General features: G+C 40.1%; 1 protein-coding gene across 1 annotated transcript; it reads right to left on the bottom strand.

The window, feature by feature from the left end:
- Positions 1 to 217: 217 nt before the first annotated feature.
- Pex13 (peroxisomal biogenesis factor 13) lies at positions 218 to 27,537 on the bottom strand. Its single transcript, XM_041669791.1, has 4 exons — positions 27,367 to 27,537; positions 10,705 to 11,399; positions 4,226 to 4,351; positions 218 to 2,538 (listed from the first exon to the last, which is right to left on the bottom strand). The coding sequence occupies exons 1-4, from the start codon at positions 27,462 to 27,464 to the stop codon at positions 2,240 to 2,242; spliced, it is 1,218 nt and encodes a 405-aa protein (XP_041525725.1). The 5' UTR covers positions 27,465 to 27,537; the 3' UTR covers positions 218 to 2,239.

Raw genomic sequence — 27,537 nt, 5'->3', positions numbered from 1 at the left:
CATTTTCTCACTGGCCCAAGTCTCCCAACATTTAAATTCGAGATTTTTTTTTAACTCACCTGTTAAATTTTTCTACAAATGAAAATCTACTATTTTTCTTTAAATAAAAAAGAAATAGAACACGACTCAATGGTTTGTAGTACCATAACTATATACAATGTACAAAAACTCCCCATAGACTATATTTTCAAGTTAACATTTATCTTGAAAAACAAAATCAAGTTTAAAATATTTTTATTTCTCCAGTAAAATATTTTCACAGTATATTAAAAATAAAACTTTAACTGTAATCTGTTCCTTTTATCATTAAAGAAAGCACAAGATAAACATTAGCTATACTTAGGAAGTGATAACTGCGATACACCAGACAGGGTCAAGTCCCTGAATAAGATATTAGACCATGAAAACAGATTTATTTGTCTCATTTTCTTTCCAAGCTGACAAAGTACAGTTAAAAAAATTTGAAGCTTATTTTCTTAGTGTACCTTATGATTTATTTCCCATGAGGTAGCACTATAAAATAATAATGTTGAGGCTGTGGCCAGTACATCCCTCTCCTCTAAAGTCACCCTAAGTCTGTGGGACTAAAATACAAAAGCCAGGAATGTTTCTGCCTTTCTAGTCCTACAACTGCTTTTCTAAAATTTTGGTAAAAAAAAAAAAATGGATGTATATCAGGTTAATACTGTAACCTAGCATAGTCAGGCAAACAATAAAGACCCTAAAAGAAACAGCTGTGCCATTTATTTGCCTAAGCTCTCTTCTTACACAGCTTCTACCAATCACAAATTCTATCTTAAAGCTCATCTCCTAAAAAAAAAAAGGGAAAATATCTAAATAGTACTGACTCAACATCTCCTTTCTATTTTACTACTACTATTTAATCCAGATGTCTAGAGTAACAGACATGCGAGCAGTAATCATCTCACTGCAGTTCATATTTGTCAAAAGCTTGTTTTGAGGGCTAGAGACACAGCCCAGTGGTAGAGTATTTAATTCGCTTTCTTAACTAGAAGGCTGCTACCCTCAGTGTTAGAAAACAGGCCTAACAAAAACAAGTACCATAAGTATTTATCTCCATCTTAAGATAAAAGGATAGGTTAATAATTATAGTATAATTTCAAACAGGCCTTCCCAAGAAGTCTTTAGTTTTTCTGTGTCTAGTATCTATTAGGTTAGATATGGCTTAAATGAACTGCACTGGAATTACTTATTTGATAAACATAACTGTATAAAAGATACAAAAACAAATCACTTATAAAAGTTTTTAGCAGGATCTGTAAATGTATTCTTGTGTATATTTGACAGCATGTTTCCCCAATTCTGTGGGAAACCTATACTGAAACACATTAAAATTCATGAAGCCGAAAAAGTCAAATAATATATTTGAAATAGGAATTGAATTACTTATAGTCTCAGTAATGAAAACTAAATCTAAAAGAAATATAACTAATGTAACACATTCTCCATGTGTAAAGTATATATTGATTATAGAATTTATAAAAGTAATTTTCCTATGTTGAAGAAAATTCACGAAGATTAAAAATCATCAAGGCCAGAACTGATTAGGTGCAAATCTGAAAGGACTTACATCTTAGCTGGAGGAAAAGAAATAAGATCTATATATTCTGATTTACTCAGGATGAAAACTAGTTATATTCTAGAGCCATCTCCTTCATAGTGCTCCCAGGGACCTTCAACAATAAATTTTATAAATACAATCAAAGATAATAGTACCAATTGTTTGCAGGTAGAAACCTATCACCTAAGTAAATTAACACTGGACATAATACAGATCAGAAAATTTTTTATTATTTAGTTTACTTAAAAGGTTATAAAAATTCAGCCTTTTTGCCTGTTCTGTAAGTAGATGTTATCACTCAATTTTTGAAGACTTCAAATCAATTAACTCAGAACTTTAAAAAGCATTAATGATCCCTTCTGAGGCAACTTGTGTATCCTACTGTTCCAATAAGTCTAGAGATTTAGAGAAGATAAAACTGACAACAATCTCCATAATCTAAAAGCTAGGTGAAACAAAGTCCTCATGGTTCAATCAAGGGTCAAATGCAGCCAGATCACTAGACTGGCATACTAGTGTTGACTAAGTAACTTCTAGCAGCACACTGCCTGGGACAGCCATGAGCAAACGCTTTCATTCAACTGCAAATTAATTTCTCTGTAAGAAATAATTTTTAAAAGTGCTCTATTGTTCACCTGCACGCAAACGTGAAAGATATCAAAGATCTTGTTTCTCTCCGTTTTTCCCTGTAGAATCAGGTGCACCTGGAACCTTATTAGTTTCAACGAAAACAGATTCAAAGGCAGCTTCCTGCTCATCCAAAGAGCTGGCAGTAGTAACTCCGTTAATTGATGCAGGGTTGGTAAAAGATTGTTGTTGCTTGAGAATTTTACTAGATTCCACTGTTTTTCTGCCTCTTCTTTTACCCAGAATTTTGACATAATTTGCAGGGATCAGTCCTGTTGTGTGGCCATCAAGACTAGCCAGAAGCCAACCACGCACTTTGGGCTGTTGTTCTGGAGAAAGAGAAAGAGAGCTCTGAAACTGTACTGGAGCCAACAGAATATTAATGATAAAGAATGCTAAGCGAAATCCAAGTCTCACAGTGAGATATGTAAACTAGTTTGGGCACACACTCTCAAAAGCAAACTCTAGCACACTTACCTGTTCTAGATCCATTTTTCTTTTAAACAAGAGATGGAATCTCACAGTTGCCCAGGTTGGCAATCCTCCTGCTTTAGCCTCCCAAGTAGTAGGGACAATAGGTGTGTGCCAGTGTGCCTAGCTTCAGTTTCACCCTTAAATTTATAGTTTAGTAAAGTAATAAAAGTATACAAAGTAGTAAAACCAAAGTGTTATAAAGTAACTTTATACTTACTAAATAGTACTACCTTGAAGATCATGAAGTTTTTATCTGTAAGGAGAATCACTTCTTTCAAAAGCTGAAAGTTAGGTGGGTGGTGGTGGCACACGCCTTTAATCCCAGCACTCGGGAGGCAGAGGCAGGTGGATCTCTGTGAGTTTGAAGCCAGCCTGTTCTACAAGAGCTAGTTCCAGGACAGGCTCGAAAGCTAGAGAGAAACCCTGTCTTGAAAAACCAAACCAAACCAAACCAAACCAAACCAAACCAAACCAAACCAAACCAAAAAGCTGAAAATTAACATCAATGTTGACATTGCTATATACCTGTAAATGCTCAAGAGGGTAAGGCAGGGGGATAACAAGTTTGACAGTCTGAACTCAGACTTTGCTTGAAACAATCAAATCAACAAAAACCTATCAGTGTCTTTCCAAGTTTGAATCAGAGTCTGAGAAACTAATACTTTTGTACCATATACTGTGTAGGGATGAACAGAGTTTGGAACTTAGGGGTTTTGATTCAGAAGAGAATCTATAGGGAAGAATTGCTGGGACACCACTATGGGGTATTTGATGTGGGATTCTCCTTTGTATGATATGAATGTGTTTTATTACCACTGATTAAAAAAGAAGAAGCTGCTTTGACAGAATAGAGCTAGGTGGGAAAACTAAACTGAATGCAGGGAGGAAGAAGATGGAGTCAGAGAGATGCCATATAGTTACCAAAGGAAAAAGATGCCAGAACCTTACTGGTTGGCCACAACCTCGTGGTGATACACAGATTAATAGAAATAGGTTAATTTAAGATTTAAGAACTAGCTAGAAATATGCCTGAGCCGTCAGCCAAACGGTGTTGTAATTAATATATATTTTGTGTGGTTATCTGGGTCTGGGTGGCCAGGAAACTAAAGCGCAGTCTCCGTTTACAGGTATCTTCTGACTTTACTGTTGCTGACACAAGGTCTCGTTTACACACCATTAGGAGGGACTAATTGGGAAGAGCAAGGTGGGTAAGCAGGGGTGGGAGGGATGAGAGGAGGTTAACACCTGTGGTCCTAGCCCTTGGAAGGCGGAGGGAGGAGGACATGAGTTTGGGGCCAGCCTGGGCTAAACAGTGAGTTCCAGACCGGCCTGGGCTACAGTATGGATCAATCCCTTCTCTGCAAAAATCAATCAACCAATCAAAAGACAGACAGACAAACATATACATACACACTCTGACAAAAGTGAAGCTTTATCAACCACTCGCAAGTTAACTAGTAAGGTCCTGTGTTTCAGTTTCCAATACTACCTTCACAAGTATTAAAAAGTCAAGATATTTACAATTTATTCATGATTTGTTACCTTTGAGAGCTAAATTTAGCATATCACCAGCACGGAAAGAAATTTCTTCATCAGACACGGCATTAAAATCGTATTCTGCTCTAGCAACTACATGGTCATCCTCACCACTTGCCCAGTTGATGTTGTCTATAAACAAAATTAAGACTCGGTTAATAAAGTTTGTAAAATACAGATATTCATTAGCTATGACTTGTAAACTATAAATTCATTTGGCAAGTGGACAGGTCTCTCTTCCTATGTAAACCCGAAAACACACCCTGAGCTAAATAAATGTTTACAAACTCCCCCCTTTCCTTAAACTCTCTTACAGTCGGGTTGACAATTTTTTTCTTCTCCCGGTAGAGGGCCAGTAGAATACATTTTAGATCTTAAAGGCCAGAACCAAAGTTTATATAACAAGAAAAAAAAAGAAGTTTCATGTTTTTTCGGGACAAAATTCAAAGATTTTTTTTTTTTTTTTTAGATCGGTGCATGTTTACAAGAAAGAAATATTTGGGGAGGAGGATAATAATATTTAATTTATTTTTGGTTCAACTGCAAATATTCATTAATGGATGCTAACTGGTAGTAAGATTTGAGGCACAATTCATGGGCATCCGAGTTTGACTGGGGGATGAACAAACTGCTCATCTATAGACTGTGCTGTGCACCACGTTAGTACACTGTGACCAATCACTTCCACATGACAAATAAGTGTTAAGGAGGTTCTGAAATACGGACAGTTCCTTTGCATTCTGAAGTTCAGAACTAGTTCTCGCACTGCAGTTTGAACTTTGAAACCTAGATGGGAGGGGAAATCTCACTTTAACATTTTTATTAGCATATACTAATCACACATAATAATGGATTTTATTATGACATTTTCAGAAATTGCTATAATGAATTTTGATCATTTATGTTCCCTTTATCTTCTTGTCCCCTCCCATTCCTGCTGACCCCCTTGTTTTTCCAACTAATCTGTCTTCTACTTTTATTATATTCATGAAACCCTGACACATATTAAAACAAAAGACAAAAAAGCAAGAAGATAAAGTCAGTATTTCCAACTTCAACTTAATTATTTTTTTAAAAAGATGATTTATATGGACGTGTGTATGTGTGTGCCACACGTCTGTGGTTCCAACAATGTCAAAAGAGAGGCCCTGTGAGCCAAAATGTAAGGCTGAGAAACGATTCAGTGATCTGTGAAATGTCTGTGAATCTCTGAACCACACAGTATGTGCTCTTAACTGCTGCACCATCTCTCCTGTCCCCACTTCAGCTTCTGACACTACTTAATATAACTGACAAAAGTTATATGCCACTGAAACTACTAGCTTAATAATATCTAATACATATTCTCTTGCTGAGTAAAACAATGAGTAATCATAGACTTAAAAACTTCCTCTTGAAAGATTTGTAAATTTTAACTAAACAGTTTCAAACTCCACTTACACTTTTATCATCAGTTGCAATATATCTTAGTAGTGTCTACCCAGTGTGTTTTCCATTTTTAAAACAGTCACATTATATAGATATTCACAGCTACCAACTACATCATCACTTCGAATTCACCATCGCTGCTTCAGTAACGGAGAACTATCAGGATCTACTAGGTTATCACAAGCCAGAGAAAGCTACTCAAATAATTTGCCCTTTTCTTATTTTGGGGTTTGACCCCAAGTCCTTGTGCAAGCTAAGCGCATGCTCCGATACTAAACCATACCCACCATCTTTCATTTGTCTTGTTTTCAGACGACGATGTCATTCTGAAAGTTCAGAAACTGCTCTCATTACTGTCTCTGAATAAATTTATTTGGCTGTTGCAATAATTATTATCAATAAAGATTTTCTTCACTCCACTGACTAGCAAAGGAAACCCTGGTTGTAGCTTCTTTTTCCTTTTTTTGGGGGGAGGGGGTAAGAAAATTTTCTGGTAAGAGTCCCAACTTCAGTCTTTCTAGTGTTGATTACGAACACTGTTCAGTCTGGTGATGGTATTCATCCAACACAGCCATTCTGCCACTGCATAACAAAAACAGTATTTCACCAACACTCGACCACTGTGTCTTTAAAGTGTAGCTCTCCAAGTTTACTCTGCCTTTTCAGTTCTGTGTGCTATATATGAACCCACCATGAACGTAGTATGAGACATTGCTCAGATGGAGAGTACTAGCCCAGCACACTTAAGGGTCTAGGTTTAATTCCCAGGAGCAACATCACCACCACCAAAAAATACTGCAGCTGTTTTAGGTCTCTTGCTGTGAAGAGATACAGTGATGATGGCGACTCTTATAAAGAAATGCATTTAACTGGGCTGGTAAGTTTAGAGGCTTAGTCCATTATTCTCATGGCGGGGGGAAGCAGGGAGTACGGCAGCACACAGGCAGACATGGTAACTCAGAGTTCTACATATGGATCCGCAGGCAACCAAAAGAGAGAGAACCACTGGGCCTGGCTTGGGCTTTGGAAGCCTCAAAGCCCAAACCTAGTGCCTAGTGATACACATCCTCCAAAAAGGCCACACTTCCTGATCCTTTCCCTGGTGACTAAGTATCCAAATCTATGAGACTCCGGGGACCATTCTCATTCAAACCATCATAACAGTGTAACAATGCGGCACTCTCTGTGGTGCCGAAGTGTAACTGAGCTTTTGTAGTATGCAGACCAGAGGTGTGAAGCAATTACAGTGCCACATACAGTTTCTACAAGCTACTCCACTGTTTCAACATAAAACCAGTCATAGGAATGTGCAAGTAGGGCTGTGTGTCAGGAAAACTGTTTAATAGACATTGACATCTGAATTTCCTATAATCTTTACATGCCAAAATTCTTCTGTGGTTTTTAAAGTGTGTTGTATATGTGTTCATGAGAGGGAGAGAGGAAATAGGTAAAGAGAGAGAGAGAGGGAAGGTCAAAGATTGATGCTGGCTATCTTCCCAGATCACTGCTGACACAGTGTTTCTTAGTTGAACTTGGAGCTCACAGACTGTATGGTGGATAGGGTGGATAGGCTGGCTGGGATTGGGTCAGGAATCTAGCCTTGTCTGTCCACCCGTGCTAGAGCCACACACACAAGACTCCTACATGGGTGCTGGGGATCCAAACTTAAGCAAGTCCTTCTCTTTGTCTAGCAGACATGTTGCTGGCTCAGCCATCTCCCAGCCTCTCTCCTGATGTTAAACATATTCTTTTATCTGATTACTGAAAACAGTAGTCTTATCTCACATGCCGACAGCAGTGGGAACCGTGCAGGGTTAGCAGAGGCCTATCTGTGGCAAGTCTGCTTTATGCAGCAGGAAAGCGAATTTTAAGAGCCAAATTTCCTCAGTTTTGCTTCTCAGAAGTAAATCTTACCTACTATCTATCTCAGATAGACACCTACCTTCTTTTATCTGGTTCTCTGTGCCGCATTTTTCTCCTCTTTTCTATAAAAAGGCTTCATTACTCAATTCCTCCACCTATCCCTAATCTATAATCACTCTTTTCCTATCTACTCCTTTCTTCCTTTTTTTGTCCCCCCCCCCCAATATTCCTTTTTGAGACTTAGTGTGTAGCTATGGGTATCATGGAACTTGCTATGTATGCCAAGGTGGTCTCAAACTTCTACCAACCTCCCTGCCTCTCTCCCAGTGCTGACATTATGTGGTATGGGCATCCCCATGGCATTTTACCTCTCCTTTGCCCTAAAAACATCATGAGATCTAACTTCCTTTTCTCTTTTTTTTTTTTTTGTCTTCCTTCCTTTTCTTTTTTTGAGTCAGAATCTTAATACAGCTCCTTGGCTATCCTGGAACTAGTTACATAGATTTGCCTGCCTTTATCTCCAGGGTCCTGGGATTAAAGGTATGTACCAACACAGCCCCCGGAGATCTAATTTCTTAACAGACAAAGCGGGGCTAAGAATGTATAGTTCAAGGAATGACCACTGTAAGCGCATGCAAGGCCTTGAGTTCAGCCTGCATGTGAATGAAAACCAAGAAACAACTACATTGATCCTATTCTGCTTTTCCCTCTCCTGTTCACTGCACACCTTCCCCACCTCAAAAGTTTGTCTTTTCCACTTTACCAGAAGCATTTTCTGGAGCTCGAGGTGCTCTAGTTGGCAAATCTGATCTCTACTCAGCCCTTCATCTTACTGTGAAGCAGCCTTCACCAACCTTCCTTAAGGTTCCTGTCCTTACCGTTGCTTCTACATGCAGCAGCAATAACAGGGCACTTCCTGTTCAAGGTGATTTCTTGTGTTCTCTTCTTGGTTTCTCTAGTACAGTGATCCCATGCACTACTTCAACTGCCACTTCTGTATGAATGACTCATAATCTTATTTATTTCCTAAGATCTTTGATTGCCTTCTTTCTCTCCTTCTACATGAAGGTAGGTACAAGAAGTCAAAATCAAGTTGCCACGCTTGGAGGTAAGCACTTTTACCTAAAAAAATCTAAAAGCTTTCTGTCTGTCCTCCCCTCCCCCCGCCCCACCGTGTGTGTGTGTGTGTGTGTGTGTGTGTGTGTGTGTGTGTGTGGTCCACCCACCCCTGCCTTTAAAAGTGCTTTTTGAAACTCAACAGAGTGACTCCTATCTGTAATCTAAGCACTTGGAAGGCTGAGCCAGGAGGATTGTTGCAAGTTTAAAGTCTAGGCTACAGAATGAGAATCTGACTCAAATACACCCACAGAACATCCCAGTGGTACATCAACTCAACACAAGCCTAGCCAGTGTTTCCTTCCTCTTCATGTCCTGCTGCTCTTACATGCCACAACCACACTGACCTCCTTGCTGTTTATCTATCATGTTCGATATTGCCACTTAAATACCTCGAGGCTTTACTGTTTCAAGCTTTTCTCCAGTAACTAGAGTGCTTCTTTGCTCACCTCTTTTCGGGAGACCCTTCTTGAATATGTGCAGCACTACAGCTCTCTCCCCTTTTCTTTCATCCATGACTCCCCAACATCCCTGGTTATTTCTCTTTCCTACAGCACTTATTATTTTCCTACTTACTGCATGTCTTGTTGATTGCCTCCCACTAGACCACCACAAAACGTGTTTCATATCCCTGTCTTTTACAACTACAACTGACCTGTATTAGGCATTCAGCAAATATTTGTTTAATTAATAAAATATCCACAATAACTCAAGTTCAAATGTCTATGCCATTGATCCCTTCTTTGCTCTTATAAAGCACATCAACCAGCAACTGAGCCCACTGTATTTGTCCCGCTCCACACACTCTGTCAGGGTTTCAATCTCTTTCATCAAATCTAATTGAATGTCTCAAATTAGTAAGCCCTTTTAAAAAATGTGCCAAACAGGTCACTAGATACTGAATATAATCCAGCCCTTTATGATCTTACCATTATTTAACTGCAATCCATTTCAATCTGGATCTATCTCAAACACTTTGGAAAAATTGTTAATTGCTCTCCCTCTCACATGCCGGGCATCAGACCTAGGCCTTATATATACATGCAGACAAGTAAAGACTTTAGCAGTGACTTATACCTCCAATCCTCAGTTTGAACTCTTTAGAAAATTATGTTACAAATGCTTACCACAAAAACTACCAATAAAAAAAATCACCAATTCCTTACTAAATGAAAATTAAGTGTCACAACAACAATTAAGATCTTTCACCATTGGCCTTCAATCTAATTCTAATTATCCTTTTATTCTGTGTATAAAGACAGCTGTTGGCAAGGTCTCACATTTTCTGCTCATGTATTTTTGTTCAAGCTGTTCTACCTGCTTGCATTTGCTTGATGGTCCCTTTCTTCCTTTTATGGTGGTACTATTGATTGGACCCTAGGCTTCATACATACTATGAGCTATATCCCTACAATAAAAAGCTATCAAAAAGCTAATTCAGATGCCATTTTTTTCTAATTACCATGGTCAAAAATATTGGCTTCACTTTTCTAGAATTCTTTGCCAGCTGACAGACTGTGGGTTTAACAATCAATTGTTAGACCTGAATTTATTTCTGCCCCTTTTTGGCCTTCTTAAAACTGCCTGATATTGTCTTAATGACTTTCCTTCAGTAATATTTTAGAGAAATAGGGATTATGCTCTTTGGATCTTTATGTAATTCCCAACACCAAGTTCACTACTCTGTGGACAAGTTAGGTTAATATGTACTATTAAACTGAGTAAATTCATTAGCAAGCCTGTCCTGTTACTAAAGTATTCCTTGTCTCGTTTTGAAGCTCTTAACTACAAGTATAATTGCATTAAAACAGTAAATGCAAATGAATACTAGGAATGCTAATTTAACAAACCCATTCTTGAAGTTTGAGACTGTTGTTACATAGTTTTGAAGCTGTTTAATTATTCTGGTTTTTTGTTTGTTTTTTGAGACAGGGTCCCTTTGTGTACCCTGGCTGTCCCAGAACTTGCTTTGTAGACCAGGCTGGCCTTGAGCCCACAGAGATCCGCCTGCCTCTGCTTCCTGAATGCTGGGATTGAAAGTGTGCACCATTATACCCGGTTTGTTTAATGATTCTTACCTGTTACTTCATCACTGTGTGTAGACAGAAGTTTCCAGATAAGATAAGGACCACCAAGGATAACAGCGAAGAACAGGAAGATTGGCCAGGATTTTGCTGAGTTAGCTGCTTGGTCCTCGGCACCAAGACAGGCCACAGTTCTTTCACTTTCTGCCCACAGGTCCTCATCCTCTGAGCCTCTTCTTAAACCCATCATCCACTGCAACCGTCTATACAGGTATCTTATAGTCCTAACTAACGCGAAGGCAGAAAAAACCTTTGTAAAGTGTATTTTTAACCGGGAAAAGTGATTTGCTACATCCAATACAGCCCTGAAACTGTTATAGACAGCTGAAAAGGTAGCGTCCATCATCATGCTGACAGAGGCGAATGCGTGCACAATGCTCTCAATGGACTGAAATGCACCTCTACTGCTTTCTTCAGCTTGCTGAACAAATCTGCTGGGCGGAAGGTCATCTACACGAAGGCGGTTAAAGCCCAATCCATTATATCCATAACTGTAAGGGCTATAGCTTCCATAAAATGAATTTCCATAGGCTCCGTATCCAGAAGAAAACGAACTGTAAGCAGGTCTGAAAGTGTTTATGTTGCTGCTCCCCGTTTGCTGGGATGGCCTGGGAAGAATAGGTGGGGGCACTCTGGTAAGTGTTGGTTGTCCAGGTCTTGTCAATAAAGCAGGTCCCAGATCAGCAGATCTAAAACACACAAAAAAATTATGAGTTACTTAAACACAAAATAAATCCTTGTTCAATAATTAAGTTTTAATTATGGCTACTGTATTTTTCTGTTTGTATTAGAATTTCCATTTCTTTTAACTATATATAACTTGCTTTGAAAATTCCTTTTAAAAATGTTTTTTTTTTTTTAATTTAAAAAACTGTCTTTACTGTATTAAGCTTAATGACTTAAAGTCTGTATGCTGGGTGCTTTTCCACAGGAGCAGATTTGATTTCCAATACCATATGGCAGTTCATAACTGTCTACAACTCTAATAACTGGAGTCACAGGAGCTCAACACCCTCTCTGGCCTCCATGGACACCAGGTTTAATGCTCTTCTATGTGACATGCTTAAGTGCATTTAGTGTCCACAGCACACTGTTTTCTGACATGATCAGAACAGTAAAGGAGACTAAGCAAGCCTAGGACAGGACAAACGGTATGTTCTCAATGCTGTGTTTACTGTCCTCTGCTCATCTTTTCTTTTGAAAAAATTTAAACAGGAAAAAAAACCATGGCAGAATGCATACATATTTTTAAAGTAGATTCAATAAATACTATCATCTTATATTTACTTTTCCTCTTGTCCACAAATTCTGGAAACATCTGAAATTAACCTCTAAACTTAACAAATTACCCCTAAATATCTCAGAATACATCTCTCAAGAAAAATATATTTTAGACCAAATCATGCCACTAACCCATCACTGAAAACTATGTTTTATACAATCTATGATTCAATTAATATTAAAAACTAATCCATTTCCCAGAAATGTTTAATAAACAGCTTTGAAATACAATTTAGTTACCATCAGCTCACCCATTTAATATAAATTTTGATGTGTGTTTTTAAATATTACCAGTTGTACTATGATTATATTTTATTTTGCAACACTTTCATTACCACGCCCCCCCCAAAAAAAGATATCCTAAATTCACAGGGAGGGCAATGAGAATGAGGAGAAGTCATAACAACATACATGGAAACAACATAATGAAACCTATTGCTGGTCATGCCAAGTTAGTTTTAAAATAGTCTGTATTCACTTCAGTTTCTTTCCCACTCCCAACCTTTGCTAACAAACTCACTTTGTCTCTACAACCTTTTCTACTCCAGATATTTCATAGATAGTTGATTCTAGTTACTGAGGCAGGTATTTCTTTAAAAGATTTATGAACTGTACCAATACCAAATCATTATTCCTGGGAGTAATACAAAGGTTTACCCCTTCCCACCACAAATTGTCTTTGGTCAGAGTATTTTTTTTAATCAACAAAATGAAATGAGGGTAATTCCTATCAGAAAACATTACTTTGATTATCTGTGGACTTTGCCCATAATCTTTCGTGACTGCACTACACTCTCATTTCCTCAGGAATAGACAAGTTCTGGCCCTTCTCTTTGGTTCTGAGTAGACACTGAAGCTTATCCTCAGCATACTATGGGCAATGAACTAGCTCTCCAGCATGGACTGATGTACTGAGAAATACACTTTTGTTATGGTTTTAATTATGTGTTTAGGAGGAAAAATGCTAATTTGATATAATATAATAATGATTAAATGAGTGTAGCTAGCCTTCGTGTCTCATTTAAAAAATACAAAGGTTTAGGTTCCTGTAGCTTCAGGTCACTTTGTTTGCGATAGCCCATCCTGGCCTATAACTCAGTGTGTAGCTGCTAGCCTCTCTAGTACAAGGACTAAATGCATATGCCACATGCCTGTCGTTCTATTTTCATCAACCAATTAGTGCATATACTTGCTACATGTGCATTTCTGTTATATTGTTAATGTATCAGTAACTCATTGTCACCAGCACAATAACACATCTAATTCACATACTTTTTCTTTAGTAAAGCCTATCATAGCCATCTTGTACTTTGGAATATTAGATAGATCTACACTTGGGAGCCATTTTAAACAGTGAAATCAATTTGTTACTTTGAAAACCCCAGAACTGGAGTGGGACAATTCTGTATTCTGTCAATTATGTCTTAAATAAACGCTGATTGGCCAGTAGCCAGGCAGGAAGTATAGGTGGGGCAACCAGACAGGAGGTACAGGTGAGTCAATGAGAACAGGAGAATTCTGGGAAGAAGGAAGCTCTTTCTGCAGTCCTGCCCAGACACTGAAGAAGCAAGATGTGACCTGCTCCGCTGAATAAGGTACTGAGCCACATGGCTTCCACAGATAATAATAATGGGCCAATCAGTTTATAACTTTGTAAACCTCTGTGTGATTTCATTGGGACTTAACAACTACGGGAACTAGGCAACACAAGGACCAGGTGGGACAGAAACAAGCAGGCCCTCATGTTACACAGAACTAAACAGAACATGAGATGGGCATGTGTCACAGTATGCCTGTAGTTTTTGTTTGTTTCGGAGACAAATTCTTGCAATGCTGGATGGCCTAGACCTGGTTATATAGCCAAGGCTGGTCATGAACTCATGGCATTCCTCTCCTGTGAGTATAACTATTTAATTTTTAATACATTTATTTTTTTGAGATATGATTTCATTACTTACTACAGGCTAGCTTAGGACTTGTCTAAGTTGACTTCAAACTCATGCTCCCTCTGTTTCAGCCTCCTAAGTGCTTGAATTACAGGTATATGCTACATTTAACCTCAGCTTATCACCTGATGTCAGAGGTAATTTTTTTCCTTTTTACTTGTGGCATTATGTCATTCCTCACGAAGTTTCAGATTTTGGAATATTCATTACTCATTATAGACAAAGTATATTTATTCATATTTATCAGTTTGGGGACATCTGGACTGTTTCCATGCTTTGATTATTTTCAGTAATGCCATTAATAAAGACTTATATACAAGATTTGTAAGACATTTTTATATTTCATGGTCTATACCTATAGTGAATTGTGGCGTGTATACTAAATATTGTATTTTACTTTTGCAGGAACTGCCAGATTAGTTTCCAAAGCATCCTGTAACTTTACATTCCCACCAACAGTGTTTGAGATGATGGATTCCCCACGTTCTTGTTAATGGCATTTTTAAGTATTTAACACAATGGCCGACGAGTGACATCTCACTGTGGTCCTTTTGTTTGTTTTGAAACAGGGTCTTATGTAGCCCAGGCTGGCCTCAAACTTGTTACAACACCAGGGATGCCCCTGAACTTATCTTCTTGCTTCAACCTCCTAAGTGCTGGGATTATAGGCATGAGCCACCGCATCCAGTTTCACTGTGGTCTGCATCTGCATTCCTCTGAAGGGTAATAATGTTAAGTATCTTTTTATTTCCCTTAGGCCACTTTAAAATCTTACCATTCTACAGAAAAGTGTGTAGAATCAGCTACATACTTTCATCACTTGAATTTTTTATACTTTTTTCGTGTGTGACTATGGGGACTAGGCACATGGCACAGTGTGCATATGGAGGTTAGAGGACAGTAGAGGCATTATGTCCTCTTTCACACGTGGGTCCCAGGGTGTGGCTGCAGTCATTGGGCCTAATGACAGGTGTTTTACCTACAAAGCTCACTTTCTTCATCAACTCACTTTCTTCACAATGAAATGAGCTTAATCACTGTCTTTTTAGTATTTATCTTTATCATTGTGTTTGAAGAGTCAAAATGTCTTTAAAAATATATTTGTACTTTATGTGAAGAATGCTTTGTCTATATATATATATATATATATATATATATATATATATATATATATATATATATATCTCAAGCATCCAGTGCCTGTAGTGGCCAGAAGAAGGTATTGAAACCCTTGAAGCTAGAGTTACAGAGGCTTATGACCTGCCATGCTGGAGCCGGGCACCAAGCCTTGCTTCTCTGCAAAAGCAGCAAGTGCTCTTAAGTGCTAGGCGTTCTCTCCAGCTCCCCTGAAATGTCTTTTAAAACTGGATTTTGAATACAGAATTTAATTAGTTTACAGATTGCATTTGACTTTTTCTTTCCATTCTATTCTAAAGTAGGACAATCAGGGCCGGTAAGATAAGCTCAGTGCATAAAAATGCTGCCTTGCAGACCTGATGTCAGTTAGCTGGTTTCCACACATGTGGCTTGGATGTGTGTTTCCTCACCACACATGATCCTTGTTTATTTCACGTTTAATTACAAAACAGTAATATCTGATGCCAGGATAAAGCTTTAACTCAACATCATAAACAAGTAACACCAAATCTTACTTAAAAACAAACAGCTTGGCCCTAACCGCATCTGGAGATGTGTGTCTGGGTTCCCGGCTGGAGGGCCCTGCATTCTAGGCCCTAGTCCCTGGAGACACATACTGTGCTCCCCTACCAAAACCCCAGAGATGTGGGAGCAGCCTCCCCATACCCCCAACCATTCACTACCATGACTGTGACCACCTGTACCCGCCTATACCTGGAGGAGTGATCACCAGAGCCTGGGCCTGCCTGTACCTGGAGGAGTCCTAGAGTTGCATCAGTGATCACCAGAGGCACACCCCTGCCTGCACCTGGAGAGGAAGAGCAACTACCTAATCCACAGGCCTCACCTGCACCCACTGGAGGGAGAGATGGGCAGACAACAGTGTAGAACACATTCAGAGACATAAAGAGCAACATGGCACCAACAGAAACTAGTGGTTCTACACCAGAAAGGCCTGAACATCCCAACACAGATGAAGCAGAAGAAAATGGCGCATGCCTTTAATCCCAGCACTCGGGAGGCAGAGGCAGGCGGATCTCTGTGAGTTCGAGACCAGCCTGGTCTACAGAGCTAGTTCCAGGACAGGCTCCAAAGCCACAGAGAAACCCTGTCTCGAAAAAAACCAATAAATAAATAAATAAATAAATAAATAAATAACTTTATGAAGATGATAGAGGCCCTTAAAGAGGAAATGAAAAATTCCTTTAAAGGAGAGGAAAAGACAAACAAAAAATTGGAAGAAATCAATAAATCCCTTAAAGAAAGCAATGAAAGCCAAGAAAAAAGGTAATCAAACAGGTGAAGGAAATGGTTCATGACTTGAAAACTGAAATAGAGACAATAAAGAAAACACAGAGGGAATTCTGGAAATGAAAAATCTGAATAAACAATCAGGAACTACAGATGCAAACATAAACAACAGAATGCAGGCGATGGAAGAGAGAATCTCAGGTGCTGAAGAAACGGTAGAGGAAATAGATTCTTCAATAAAAGAAAATGTTAAATCCAACAAATTCTTTTTTTGTTTGTTTATCTGTTTTTTGAGACAGGGTTTCTCTGTGTTACTTTGGAGCCTGTCCTGGAACTAGCTCTGTAGACCAGGCTGGCCTAGAACTCACAGAGATCCACCTGCCTCTGCCTCCTGAGTGCTGGGATTAAAGGCATGAGCCACCACCACTTAAATCCAGCTAAATCCAACAAATTCTTAACACAAAATATCCAGGAAATCTGGGCTACTATGAAAAAGACCAAACCTAAGAATAATAGGGATAGAAGAAGTCCAGCTCAAAGGCACAGAAAATATATTTAACAAAATCATAGAAGAAAAATTTCTCAACCTAAAGGGCAGTCCTGTGAAAGTACAAGAAGCTTACAGAACACCAAATAGACTGGACAAAAAAAAAAAAAATAAGTCCCCTCATCACAGAATAATCAAAACACTAAACATACAGAATAAAGAAAGAATATTAGGAGCTGCAATGGAAAAAGGTCAAGTAACATAAAAGCAGACATAACAGAATTGCACCTGACTTCTCAATGTAAACTCCGAAAGTCAGAAGGTCTTGGACAAATGTTCTTCAAACACTAAGAGACTACGGATGCCAGCCCAGACTACTATACCAGCAAAGCTTTCAATTGCCATCGACGGAGAAAACAAGATATTCCACGACAGAACCAGATTTAAACAATACCTACCTACAAATCCAGCTCTGCACAAAGTATTAGAAGGAAAACTTCAACCCAAGGAAGTTGGTTATACCCCACAAAAACACAGGCAAAAGATAACCTCACACCAGCAAAAATCAAAGAAGGGAAACATACACACAAAACCAACAACAACAACAAAAATCAAACATAACAGGAACTAACAACCACTGATCATTAATATCTCTTAATATCAATGACCTCAATTCGCCTATAAAAAGACAGAGGCTAACAGAATGGATACAAAAATAGAATCCATCCTTCTGCTGCATACAAGAAACACACCTCAACCTCAAAGACAGACATTTTTTTGTGAGTAAAGGGTTGGAAAAAGACTTTCCAATCAAATGGACCTAAGAAACAACCTGGTGTAGCTATCCTAGAATCTAACAAAACAGAGTTCAAATAAAAATTAATGAAAAGAGATAAGAAGGACATTTCATATTTGTCACAGGAAAAATCCAAAATGAAGTCTCAATTTTGAACATCTATGCCCCAAAATACAAGGGCACCCACATTTATAAAAGAAACATTACTAAAACTTAAATCACACATCAAACCCCACACACTAATAGTGGGAGATTCAATACCCCACTCTTTATGGCAAACCTAATCCAAGAACACATCTGAAAAATCATCCACCATGATCAAGCAGGCTTCATCCCAGAGATGCCAGGATGGTGCAACATACGAAAATCTGTCAGTGTAATCCACCATATACACAAACTGAAAGAAAAAAAAACCCAGATGATCTCATTAGATGCTGAAAAAGCTTTCAACAAAATCTAACACCCTTTCATGATAAAGGTCTTGGAGAGGTCAGGGATACAAGAAACATACCTAAACACAATAAAGGCAATATACAGCAAGCCAACATCAAACTAAATGGAGAGAAACTCAAAGTGATTCCACTAAAATCAAGAGTAAGACAAGGCTGTCCATATTCTCCGTATCTATTCAATATGTACTTGAAGTTCTAGCTAGAGCAATAAGACAACAAAAGGAGACCAAGGGGATACAAATTGGAAAGAAAGAAGTCAAACTTTTGCTATTTGCAGATGATGATAGTATACATAAGTGACCCCCAAAATCCTACAGCTGATAAACACCTTTAGTAATGTGGCAGGATACAAGATTAACTTAAAAAAAAAATCAGATGCCCTCCTATATATACAGATAATAAATGGGCCAAGAAAGAAATTAGAGAAGCATCACTCTTCACACTAGCCAAAAATAACATAAAATATCTTGGGGTAAAACTAACCAAAGAAGTGAAAGACCTGCTCGACAAGTACTTTTAAGTTTTTGAGGAAAGAAATTGAAGGAGATACCAGAAAATGGAAAGATCTCCCATGCTCCTGGATAGGAAGGTCCAACATAATAAAAATGGCAATCCTACTTGCAGGCCCATATTTCTATATGGTGTGGCAGCCAGGTGATAAAGCCATAGGCCCCATCCTAGGGGGTCACATAGCTCTGCAGACAAGCTGTCTCTGCCTAACAATGGTCAGGATGTTTGGAGGATATCTTATAGAGATGCTAATTCAGGCCTACGTTACAGATAGCATACAGGTAGAATGCGGGTGTGACAAAAGGCCATTCACCTGGTTACCTAGGATACGAGTCTAATGTATTTTCCCCGCTCAATTTATGTGATGATATATAAGCTGTTTGGATAATAAACGCAGGGAGATCTTTGGGAGATTGAGGAGAAAAGACCCTGAGATACCCTTCAATGATGACCGTGTAAGTTGCGTCTGATAATTCCTCGCGACTCTGTTCCAGTCCAGTTAGGGAATCTGTGTTGGACCCAGAGGGCCTCAACACCTACCAAAAGCAATCTATAGATTCAATGCAATCTGCATCAAAATCCCAACACAATTCTTAACAGACCTTGAAATTCATATAGCCAAAATAATCCTGTACAATAAACGAACTCCCAGAGGCATCGCCATCCTTGACTTCCAGCTATAGTACTGAAACCAGCCTGGTACTGGCATAAAAGCAGACAGATGGACCAATGGAATCGAATCAAAGACCCGGATATTAATCCACATACCTATGAACACCTGATTTTTGACAAAGAAGCTAAAAGAAAGTATATTCAACAAATGATTCTAGAATAACTGGATGTCAACATGTAGAAGAATGCAAATAGATCCATATTTATCCCCATGCACAAAACTCAAGTCCAAATGGATCAAATACTTCAACCTTAATCCATCCACACTGAACCTCACAAAAGAGAAAGTGGGAAGTATGCTTGAACGTGTTGGCCTAGGAGACCACTTTCTAAATATGACCCTGGTAGCACAGACACTGAGACGGTTAATAAATGGGACCTCCTGAAAATGAGAAGCTTCTGTAAGGCAAAGGACACTGTCACCAAGACAAAACGGCAGCCTGCAGAATGGGAAAAGATCTTCATCAACCCCACATCTGATAGCGTATTGATCTTCAAATATATAAAGAATTCAAGAAACTAGACATCAGAATACCAAATGATCCAATTAAAAAATGGGATACAGGTGTAAACAAAGAACTGTTAACAGAGGAATCTGAAATGGCCGAAAGACACTTAAGGAAATGCTCAACATCCTTAGCCATCAGGGAATGCAAATCAAAACAACTCTTGAGATTCCATCTTACATCTGTCAGAATTGCTAAGATCAAAACCACCAATGATAGCTTATGCTGGAGAGGATGTGGGGTAAAGGGAACACTCTAAAGGGAACACTCCTCTATTTCTGGTGTGAGTGCAAACTTGTACAATCACTTTGGAAATCAGTATGGCGATCTGTCAGAAAATTAGGAATCAACATACCTCAGGACCCAGCATTACCACTCTCGGGCATATACCCAAAGGATGTACACTCACACCACAAGGACATTTGCTCAACTGTGTTCATAGCAGCAATATTCAATATAGCCAGAACATGGGAACAATGTATATGCCCCTCAACTGAAGAATGGATAAAGAAAATGTGGTACATTTACACAATGGAGTAATACTCAGCAATAAAAACAATGACATCTTGAAATTTGCAGGCAAATGGGTGGAAACAAGAAAAATCCATTCTGAGTGAGGTAACCCAGACCCAGAAAGACAAACATGGTATGTAGTCACTCATCAGTAGATATTAGACATAAAACAAAGGATAATGAGCCTAAAGTCCACAACCCCAGAAAAGCCAGGAGAGGAGGAGGACCCTAAGAGAGACGTACATGAATTCCCCCTGGGAAGAGGAAATAGACAATCTCCTAAGTTAATTGGGAGCTTTTGGGGGAGGGGGAAGGTGGAGGGTGGAAGGGGAGTGATATGAGGGAAGAAGAGGAGGAGAACATGAGGGATTGGGAAGGTGGAGTTGGGGGAAGGACAGAGAGGTAGAGCAAGGAAAGAGATATCTTGATAGAGGGAGCCATTATGGCACTAGGCAAATTCCCAGGAATCCACAAGAATGACCCCAGCTAAGACCCTAACCAATATTGGAGAGGGTAACTTAACTGGCCTTCCCCTATAATCAGATTGATAACTGTCATCATAGCGCCTTCATCCAACAACTGATGGAGCAGATGCAGAGGTCCACAGCTAAGCACTGGACTGAGCTCCCAAAGTCCAGCTGAAGAAAGGGAGGAAAGATAATATGAACAAGGGGTCAAGACCATGATGGGGAAACCCACAGAAGCAGCTGACCCAAGCCAGTGGGGTATCACTGACTCTGGACTGAAAGCAGGGGAACCTGCACAGGACTAAACTAGGCCGTGAATGTGGGTGACTTGGGCAGTTTGTGGGGCCACTGGCAGTGGAACCAGTATTTATCCCTAGTGCATGAACTAGCTTTCTGAAGCCCATTTCCCATGGACGATATGCTGCTCAGCCTAGATACTGGGGGGAGGGCCATGGTCCTGCCTCAAGTGATGTGACAGACATTGTTGACTCCCCATGGGAAGCCTCACCTTCTCTGAGAGGATACCAAGTGTGTTGGGGGGTGGGGAGGGAGAAAGGGAGAACAGGAGGAGGCAGGGAGAGAGAACTGGTATTGGTATGTAAAATAAAATGATTGTTTAAAAAAAGCCCCCTCCCCAAACCAAACAAACATAACTGAATCCAACATTTTAAAAAAAGGAAACAAAACTTGAGAAGGGCCAAATAGCAAACTGCACATTTACGCTCTGACAAAGCAGTTCTGCCTCAAAGTAAAAGCATAGGAGAAAAGCGGATGCTTAGACTTAACACTTAGGAGACAAAACACAAACAGAACACAATGTGCTGGAGGCTGATGCTACAGGCCTCACTTCAGGAATCACAGGGTGGGTCAGGAAACTAGAATTAACAAACCAAGTGTCCTACTCAAGTGGAACTAGTTCACTGAAGCTAAGAGTCAGATTGTTGGTGCCAATAAAAGATACTACACAATTTGCTGTCAAACATTTTTTAAAGGAAGTTGCATACCTTTCCAGAACCAAACAGGTTATTGCCGTTACTCTTGATGGCCTTCAGGAGCTAGAGCAACACAGTAGCGCTGAAAAGCAGCACGCTTTGGCTGCTGACTGTAGAAATCAAGCTGGAACTGACTTAAAAACTTTCCCGTGCCACAAGATATTATGCAGGCCATGGGGGTGGATGTGGGGGAGGGGAAACCCATCAATGGTTTTACCCAGCAGTGACCCTACAATAATAACCTGCCAGGCAAGATGCACCCAATAATAATGGTAAAAAGTAAGCAATCACTTTCTGATTGGATTAGAGGCCTGCTACACAGGAAGGAATTTGTGTCTGGTACATGTCAAAAGCCCATGACTAGTCAGATCAAGGCCTGGGGCGGGGGTGGACACACACCTGATACTGTTGGCTTTGCTACACTACCTTCTAATCATTTGTGTTTATAAACATAGGGCTGCCCTTCCTTGGCCAGAGAAGCTCGTCTCTGCAGTGGTCAAAGTGAGAATAAGAGACTACTGATTGCTTAGCCCTAAATGGGACATCTCTATCAACCCTTGATCTACAAATTTAGGAAACACTGGGGAAGAGGAGGCGGAGAAAAATGTGAGAGCCAATGGGAGGAGTACCATGAAATGCTGTCCTCCGGACATGACATGACCATCCCAACCCAGGACCTCATCACAGCTATGTGAGAGCCAATGGGAGGAGTACCATGAAATGCTGTCCTCCGGACATGACATGACCATCCCAACCCAGGACCTCATCACAGCTATGTGAGAGCCAATGGGAGGAGTACCATGAAATGCTGTCCTCCGGACATGACATGACCATCCCAACCCAGGACCTCATCACAGCTATGTGAGAGCCAATGGGAGGAGTACCATGAAATGCTGTCCTCCGACATGATATGACCATCCCAACCCAGGACCTCATCACAGCTATGGCAACCTGCAAAAGTCAAGCCAACAATGTCAGTCAACATTCCCACAGGCAGTGCTCAGCTGGTTACAGAAAAGATGTGAAGAGGGATGGAATGTATGGAGGTGCCTGGGGGGAGCGGGAGGTGTACAATACGATCAAGATGCAAAAACAAAAGAAAGCCAGGTGGTGGTAATGCACACCTTTAATCCTGGCACACGAGAAGCAGAGACAGGGGGATCTCTGTGAGTTCGAGGCCAGCCTGGTCTACAAGAGCTAGTTGCAGGACAGATAGGACCGTTACACAGAGAAAAACCAAAAGATATATTGTTTATATGTAAGAAAATGTCAAAAAAAAATAAATACAAAAAACCCAGAAGACAAATTAACTTCTACAGTCAATATTTAATATTGTAATACTCTAATATCTTTACAAGTATGTGATATCTTTGGTCCAATCAACTGTTTTTACGCCTGATCCTTATGTGGAAAGGCTGCTAGGGTTCACACTGTAGAAGCAAGAAAACTACCCTGCAGGGAGAGAGAAAAAATGTGGAGGAAAGTAAAATTCTACAATTCCTAAGTTTAGAGATGCCATAAACATGAAGTAAAAAAAAAAACCAACTAAGAAACCAGTTAACAAAAAGTAGTAATGAACAAAAATTAAAGAAAAAACAATTTAATAGCCCAAAGCAAAGATTTTAGATATTTAAAATGATCAGTGATACAACAGTATTATCTATTAAAAAAAGTCAAATGAGCTGGACATGGTGGTGCAAGACCTTTAATATCAGCACTCGGGACGCAGAGACTGGAGCATCTCTGAGTCTGAGGCTAGCCAGTCCACATAGCAAGTTCCAGGTCTGCCAAAGCTATATATACATACTAAAAACCAAAATAAACGAATGACATAATGAACATGTAAATGTGAAGAGATGCATTAGGAATCTTAGACACGATGCTGCACTTTACAGAGCACCTTGTAAGCCTAACACACACAAGAAGAAAATCAGCTGCTGTACACTGAGGAGAGTAGAGACCTGAGACCTGGGCTAGGGTAGACTGCGTAATCAGACTTAACCAGAAAAGCCGCTTGAGTGGGTTATTAAAGCATTAGAGAACAAGGCACTGAGAATTCTTTTTTGTTTGGTTTTTTCGAGACAGGGTTTCTCTGTAGCTTTGGAGCCTGTCCTGGAACTAGCTCTTGTAGACCAGGCTGGCCTCGAACTCACAGAGATCCGCTTAGTATATTAAAAAACAAAACAGATGAGGATTTCTCAGCAATTCATAGAAGACAAAAGTCAGACCCAAAGGAAATTATAAATAAACCCCAAACCTTTCAATCTATGCACTCAATGACTGGTTTAATAGGATACAGGGTCCATCAAGAAATAAAGGCCTAGGGCTGGAGAGATGGCCAGGCAGGTGAAGTCCTTGCTGTGTAAGCATGAGAACCTGAGTTTGGATCCTCAGCACTTACATCCCTGTAATCCCAGAGATGGGGGAACACGAAGTTCCCAGGGGCTTCTGGGCCAGCAGTCTTGCCTAATGGGCTAGCTCCAGTGAGAGACTCGTCTCAAAAAAATAAGGTGGAGAGTGATAGAGGAAGACTCCTGAGGTTGATCTCTGTCTCTACACACACACACACACACACACACACACACACACACCACCCGGGGCTGTCTTGGGAGGCCGAGGCAAGATAGGATCTTGAGTTTGAAATCAGCCTAATCAATTTATCAAGACTGTCTCAAAAGGACAAAAAAGGAAAAAAATTAAAAAGAGGGAGTGTATAAATCTTTGTGAATTTAAGGCTAGCTTGGTTTACCATCCTCTTGAAACCAGCAACCCGCCCACCTATACTCCTCTTCTTGCCCCGGACCCATTTTCACTTGGGGGTGACTAATGTGAAACTTTATCAGACATCTGGTTCTTACTTCAGGGCCATTCAATGTTTTATCGTCCAAAAGTTCCCCTTAAATAAGACATCTCAATGGTACAGGTCTAATCAGCCCATTCCCAAAATTAATTATTTTTCCCTCACTCACATTACTTCCACTAACCTGACTTTCAAGTAATTAAAAAAGTATGAATTAATGTTACCTCATACAGTCTCTTAATTAACTTAATTTCCCTAGAACTACTGTGTCAAAACAATGAAAACAGCCTAAACTTCTGCATTATATTCTCAGCAGATCCTTTATAGTTCCAGGACAGTCAGGGTGGTTACACGGAGAAACGCTGTCTGCAAAAAAACCCGACACACACACACACACACACACACACACGGAGGAGGAGGCGCAGCGGCAGCAGCAGCAGCTGCAACATTCTAAGAAAAAAAAAATGGCTGAAATTTTTCTGAAATTCATTAAAGGCACCAAAGACAAACCTGAATATTCCTGACTCCAACCCAGAATAATACGAAGAAAACCATATGGAAGCCTAATACAGTTTGCTGAAAACAATCAGAAAAACAGTGGAAGCAGACAGCAGGGAGTGGAGGGGGAGCCATTCTTAGGCAAGAATAAGAAAAGGATGATTAGAATTATCAAACAAACAAAACAACTACCAGAAAACAAAAAAGGCAGGAAAAACGTAGGTCTCCTGATGTTAAGACAGATGATCTCCTGAGTTCTTGCTAACCAAAGAGTAGGTATTTTACAGTTCAAGGCACATTGAGAGCCTGGTAATGGCAGTGTGCCACACACCTTTAATCCCAGCTTGAGAGACAGAGGCTCTTTATGAGTTCGAGGCCAGCTTGGTTTACAAAGCAAGTTCCAAGATAGCCAGGGCTACAGAGAGAGAAATTCTATCTTGGGGAAAACACAAACAAATGAACAAAGAAAGATAATGCTTCTTTTATCAGAAAGTATTTCTGGTACAATGGTTAATACATAGGTTCTCAACCTGTGGGCCATGACACCTTTCCCAAAAAGTATTTACATTATGATTCCTAACAGTGGCAAAATTACATTTATGAAGTAGCAATGGAAATACTTTTATAGTTGGGGGGGGGTCACCATAACATAAGGGACCATATTAAAAGGCCACAGAATTAGGAAGGATGAGAACCACTGGTTTAGTAGATGGGATAGTGTTCAAGCAATGTAAAGGTTATAATAACTGTTGCAAAGACTTTTCTCATTTAAAGAAAAACACAGGGCATCACCTGTAGATCCCAACACTTGGGAAGCTTAGGCAGCAAGACCACAGAATTGCAAGGCCAGCCTGGGCTCCATAAGCAAGACACTTGTTTGGAAAGAAAGATGGAAGGAAGGAAATGAAAGGATGAATTCTTAAACACTCTGGGTACTGAATACTGTAGCTACTGACATAGATGGAAAAAATACAGACATGTGTATAATTATGTTAAAGTGGACGTAGGTATTACATAAAACCTCAAAGAGAAAACCATGGATCTATAAAAGGAGATAATGAAAAATTTTCAATAAAAATTCTTTTCCAATGTAAAATTTTTCTCAAGTTATAAAACATATTCAAAGACAAAAAGTACAATCTTTAAAAAGAATTCAATCCACATAGGAATATAAGTAACACCTTAATATAATACAGAATTCGGACAGTACATTAGAAAAAGAAAGCTAGGCTTACAAATGAGAGATAAGCCCAACATTAATGGGATAACCATTAATACTAAAGGTATACAAATATAAAGAGGTACAGACAATCCAATCATAAAATTTACTGCTTGCACGCACACACGCATGCTCGCACGCACGCACCAAACAAACAAATCCAGAAACTTAAGATTGGAATTTGACGGGATAGCTATCAAGCAAAGAACACACTTAGAAGCATTCTAAGGGTTGCTGCTTCTAAGTGTTGCTCTGGCTTAATAAATACAGTTAAGCCACTTTGTTTATATTGATTAGTTAATTGTGTCCAAGTGTTTCAACACTTTAAAAGATCACCCGATTTCCCAACAGCAGAGATGAGGTCCAGGATATTGAGAACTTGACATGCCAGGAAAAAAAAAAAAAACCGCACCAATGTGCCCCGGAATCACGTCGCCTGGATTAAGATGTCTATCTACCCAAAAGAAAATACTCAAGTTTGTGAAACTCTAATTGTGCTGTAAACCTTTAAAAGTTGCAGTCCCATGTCTTACCGATTTAAATCAAAGCAAATAAAAAACTTTACAGGCCTTAGACAGACACACACAACACAATCTGGCACACAAAGGCCACCCACAGATTTAGAATTCTTGTTTTAGAGTTGTTCTTTCAACTCTCAACCCGAAACATTAGCTAAGTTATGCTGAAAAAGAATGCCGGGGTGTAAGCTTGCGTTCTAGGTTACGTAAAAGTGACCTTTGGGGCGTTACAACCAGCATCTGGAGAGGCTGTAAACAGCCTTTCCCATGACTTTTGCTCCCTATTCTTGTCCAGGCCAGGCGGACGTCGCGCTCGGCCACGGACCCAAGCTCAAAGCTTTGAAGCCGGTCAGGCTGCCTCGTCCCCCAGGTGCCGCAAATAAAAAGCCTCCGCTTTTCTTTCCAGCACTGGCACCCGTGAAGCCGACCGGACACCCCGGGGGAGACCTCGCGGCTGCACCGCCAGCAGATGTCAGACTCGGAGACCCTGGGGTGCTCGCCCGGGGCCGGCTGCGAAAAGGCGATGCCTCCCCCCAATAACGGCTTCAACCGCCTCCTGCCAGGTCCCCGCCCTGGCCGCAAAACTCGCGTCCCAAAGGTTTCACACTCACTGGAAAGTGGGACAGGGGCCCGCGCCTGGGCCCGAGCCGGCCCCGGGAATTCGGCGGGTCTCCCAGGGTTTCGGGGGCGGCGGCGGCTGAGACGCCATCTCTCCGCCTGCTCCGCTACGGCTCTGGGCCGCGACTGCGACGGCTAGAAGAAGGAGCGCCTCGCTTGCCAGG

This window comes from Microtus oregoni, unplaced genomic scaffold, assembly GCF_018167655.1.
Source record: "Microtus oregoni isolate MIOR12 unplaced genomic scaffold, Mior012 000019F_ref0000042, whole genome shotgun sequence".
NCBI classification, from domain to species: domain Eukaryota; kingdom Metazoa; phylum Chordata; class Mammalia; order Rodentia; family Cricetidae; genus Microtus; species Microtus oregoni.
This window is presented reverse-complemented; position numbering and strand designations above follow the sequence as displayed.